At 38.0% G+C, this 4666-nt stretch overlaps 1 protein-coding gene across 1 annotated transcript in view; it reads left to right on the forward strand.

Moving 5' to 3' along the window:
* Nucleotides 1–1737, forward strand: part of TGFBR3 (transforming growth factor, beta receptor III) — a gene marked incomplete at its 3' end in the record, with an annotated part of 15357 nt that extends 13620 nt beyond the window's left edge. The window contains exons 8-9 of the mRNA XM_009866471.1: nucleotides 500–799; nucleotides 1617–1737. Of these exons, the coding sequence (XP_009864773.1) occupies nucleotides 500–799; nucleotides 1617–1737 (421 nt within the window). The remainder of the gene's footprint in view (nucleotides 1–499; nucleotides 800–1616) is intronic.
* Nucleotides 1738–4666: the final 2929 nt, after the last annotated feature.

A 4666-nucleotide genomic window follows, 5' to 3' on the forward strand; every position in this document is an offset into this window, starting at 1 on the left:
TGCCTCCGCATTCCTCTCCTGGCTGGGGGTGGTTCTCTGTTGTCTGTTGCTTTTGTGTGGGTTTTTTTTTGTTTAGTTTTTATGTTGTTTTTTCTTCTTTTTCGTCAAAGTTTCAAACGGATACAAGGACATGGAGGCAGTAATTGACTTCCATACAGCTCTGTTTTAGTCTCTGTGCCTACTGGAGGCAGTGCCATCTCAGGTGGCAGTCACAGTCATTAACTACGTGTCTGATCTGGGCTGGGTTTTTCATATGCTTTTGGAAAGATAAGGAATTGCTGTATTTATGCATGGTTATGCTATTAAACAGCTGCTGGTTTTGAAACCACAGATTTTCTGTCTCTTGATTTGACAGTCTACCCTTAACATTTAGCCTTCAAAATAGTTAGGATTGGAAGTGGCAGTGGAAAACTGTTCTAAAAATTGTTGAAAATGTTAATGAAATGTGAACCAAAAATGTAATTTCTGAGATCTTACCGTCTCTTTCTTTTTCATGCAGGTGTCTGTGACTAAAGCTGACAGATCCTTGGGCTTTGCCATTCAAACATGCTTTGTTTCCCCATTTTCAAATCCAGATAGAATGTCTGACTACACCATTATAGAAAACATTTGTCCTAAAGATGAATCTGTTAAATTCTACAGCATTGAGAAGATGAACTTTCCAATATCACATGCACAGAAGGACAAAAAGAGATTTAGCTTTGTGTTTAAACCAATGTTCAACATCTCACTGCTCTTTCTTCACTGCGAGTTGACTTTGTGTACAAATAAAGACAAAGATACTCAAGGACTGCCAAAGGTCAGTAACTTCTAACATCTAAACTTCTGATTTAGGTGAAAATAAGAACTCTGAAGTGAATAAACAGTTTTATATGGAACTGATGTAAGGAGCATGATATCTCTAGGCTCAGGATTTTAATAGATAAAGAGTTATGATGCTATGCATTTTGACTACAAAATTTACAGTATCCATTTAAGTTTCACTGAGTGGTTACAGGGGATAAATAAAAATTGCTTTTTATTATGCAAGTGGTTCAGATTTATGTTTGCTATCCACAGCACATCTATAGACAAAGCACAAACAATATTAGCTTTTACTTCCAAAGACATGTAATATCAGATAATAGTGCAATCTGATTGTTACAAAAGAGAATAGCCAAATTTTGCTTTATAACTAATGGAAATGGCTGTAAATTGGTTGTTAAAGTATGCGTTCTAAGAATTTTGGAATTTGTTTTTACTTCGGGGTTTATGCACATCCCCCTTAAAACGTTTTTTTAAGATGATTTTTTTATTGTTGATCAACACATGTGTTGGTGGCTACAGTTTTGGCTACCAGGTTTTAAAAAGCATTTGTCCTAAAATAAAATGATTACTACTGTTGAAGTAACACTTTCATAAGTGTTAGAGGATCCTTAACGAAGGCAAAGCTTGCATCCTGGAGCACAGCTAAGAATTACCTTTGCCAGTACATTACACAGGGATTGTTTAGAGCTTTGCCTCTTTTTCTGATAAATGATATAGGATAAAACTGATGAAGCAGTGGTGCAGATGGCACAGCTGTCCTGGCAGGCGGGTAGCTCTCTGAGCTCACACACTGTTCTTTCCCCTCGCAGTGCATTCCTCCTGATGAAGCTTGCACCTCTCTCAACGTGGATATGATCTTGGCCATGATGCACAACAAGAAAACCTTCACCAAGCCCCTTGTTGTAATAACACATGAAGGGAAATCTGAAGGTATGAAAATTGAGCTTGAACTGTTTAATAAAGCTGATACATATTATGTTGTTTAACATAGAGCTGCTTGAAATGTGAGAGTGTTGCCAAGTTTGTGGCATTGTATAATCTTATGATGATGTTGTGTTTGTAAGATGTTATTTATTTAGACATTTCCCTGGCAGTAATCATCACAGCAGTACATTGCTGCTTTTTAACTGTCTTTATTGATCTCTGGACATGTGGTTTGCCAGGCATTGAGAAAGGCATACTATGCTACACAACAACATGGGGTTCAGAAATATGTATATAGCAGTAGCACTTCCAGCAACTTCTTGCTGCTGAGAGATCAAAAGCAGTACTTTGCTTCTTGATGTACCATTTCTTTACTGTGCTTGTAAATATATATTTAAGAATAACAAAAATGGAATTACAAAGTATTGAGGATGCTAAAGCCTCTTAAGTTTGTAGAGCAAAGGGGTGGCCACTGGAGAGAGACTCAGAAGCCAAAAGGATGGGAATCAAAAGTCCTTTAACCTCTATTGTACAATGCGTGCTTTTTAGTCTTCAAACAGTTTAAAGTGCCGTACAGCATTGCTAGGGGACATCAGCAACAACTGTTTCTGTTTAATTCTGCAAGTCAGCTCATGATCAGTTTTTTGTTGTTTTTTTTTAACAAATTTGTTAATACAGATCAAATCCACTATGAATTAAAGGGACACATTTGATTTGTCAGTGTGATACAATTAAAACTACTTTAGACTTGATTCTGCACTTTCTCTTTTTGCAAAGCTCTCAGGTTTTTTCAGTGGTTATTCTATTGGGAATGAGTAAATCCTAGAACTGAAGTTCAGCTTTCAATAAACAGACCCGTTCTCTGAGCTCTCTTCCCCTTCTGATGTGTGGAGCATTGTGTGCAGCTCCCATCTCGGGCTCTGCTCAGAATGTTGTCTTTGTCAGAGGCACAAAGTCTTAGTGTGCAAAGACGAGCTAAATTTATAAAGATTAGTTACAAGACAACAGTGTGATAAAGTATTTTGTTGCATTGCGGGTGATTTAGTCTAATTGTGGGATGTTTGGTGGAAAACTCCCCAGCATATCACAGCTTTCAGAAGTAATACAAAGTGGCACATTAACAATATAGCTTTGTTGGTATGCAGTTGTTCTGCAGTGAATCAAACCACCCCTATTTTGAAGGCCAAATGCCGCAGTTGGCCAATATGTGAACCTAAGATTTGGAGAAGAAATTATACTACGTTACTGAACAGGAGAATTTACATCTCAGAGATCATGTTCTTCATTTTCTTTCATGTGAACAGGCCGGTTTTCGTTGTTGTAAACTGTATTGTGTGTGCTACTGCTATTAGATCTGCTTTGCAAGCTAAACGTAGGTCTTGCACTTGATGTTTCAGAAGTGTTCGTTGCAAAGGTGTCGTCTGTTTTTCTTCAGCTCTAAGCTTATGACTGTCACTGACTGTAATTGAAATTATGTGTCTATCTAGATGAGAATAACTCTCCCTCCCCTCCTAATTTTATTAGTTATTTACAAACTCAGTGGCTTACATTATTGCAGTAGATACCAATAGTGGAAGCATCTAAAACTTAACTCCATGCCATGTTCTTTCCCTTTGCATTCCAAAACACTTTCCCTCGCTTCAACGAAAGGCGTATGGACGGCCTTTTAAATGTTACGAAATACATGTTCCTCTGTTGAAATAATGTACCCGTGTCATTGTTCAGACTGTTACTAAGTGTGGAAAATTTAGATTATTATTTCTACAGCAAAAGGAGGCAAGCCATAGAAAGGAGGTCATGAGCAGCTCACAAATGTCTCTATCCTACAAAGGTGTAGAAAACCATGGTAAATTCCAAAGGCTGGCTGCTGATGTTTTTTAATCTGCTGCTTTTCCTGCACCTCAAGGATTCCCACTGCTGCTGTGTTGATCTGAGCAAATGACATTAAAATACATAAAAGAACTGAATGACTTGCGGAGAATTGATAGTGGGCTACACAGCCTATCATTAATTAGACTATATTCTCTGTAGAGATGCCAGTGACAGAATCGACATGGAAAATTCGTTCTCCAGTCCGCTCAGAAGGCACTTTCTTGGTACTTGGGATAAGCTAGTGGAGTGTTTGAACAATCTAATAGTGCCCTTACCCATGTTTGTACTGTTCAGTGCTCCTTGGTTCCAGTCCAGCCCTCCTCACAGAACTTACATTCAGCTTTTGCCACTCTGTGTGCTTGATGAATTCCCAGCTTATTTGTACACACACCCCCCTCTGTGTTCTCACCTGTTTCCTGCTACTGTTTCACCTGTTTCCTACCATCCTGCCAAGAGTGATCTGGAAGAACACTCTCTGTTAGAACAAACCCCTTTTTTGGATGTTGAAGGCACGTGGGTATCAGTGCCTGATGATCTTATAGGATATTGCTGGCAGTTTGGTGTCGCATTTGGATTTTAGAAGTTAGAAGCATAGTCTTGGTTTAAGAATGCTTTATGTAAATTATTTATTTTCAGTTTTTTGAGCTGCTATGTTTACATAGCAATTAAATTTTTTTTTTCAGTTGCTAAAGATACAAAAATAGCTGTTTGGACACTGTCTTATCAAACCCTTTCACAGATGTTGCACCAAACACACTCAGATATGCCAGAATTTAAATGAGATCCCTAGGTTAATGGACAATCCAGAAGTAAACTGCAGCTAACCAAACAGGTTTGCAGGTCTGAAACCAGAATCTCTGGCTCTTCTGCTTGAGGTGGCATTCTTGGAGAAAGATAAGAGAAGCCAGTTAAGCAAAAGAAGGGAACATTCTTCATTTTTTTTACCATATGTTTACTTGTCTCTTTCTGTTACATGCTGATAATGATGACGATATTTGATATTCTTGCCAAGAATAACAGCTTTGATATAATAGCTATGATCTTTTCTTTCCTATATGTAATT

Source organism: Apaloderma vittatum, unplaced genomic scaffold (assembly GCF_000703405.1).
Source record: "Apaloderma vittatum isolate BGI_N311 unplaced genomic scaffold, ASM70340v1 scaffold39313, whole genome shotgun sequence".
In the NCBI taxonomy this organism is placed as follows: domain Eukaryota; kingdom Metazoa; phylum Chordata; class Aves; order Trogoniformes; family Trogonidae; genus Apaloderma; species Apaloderma vittatum.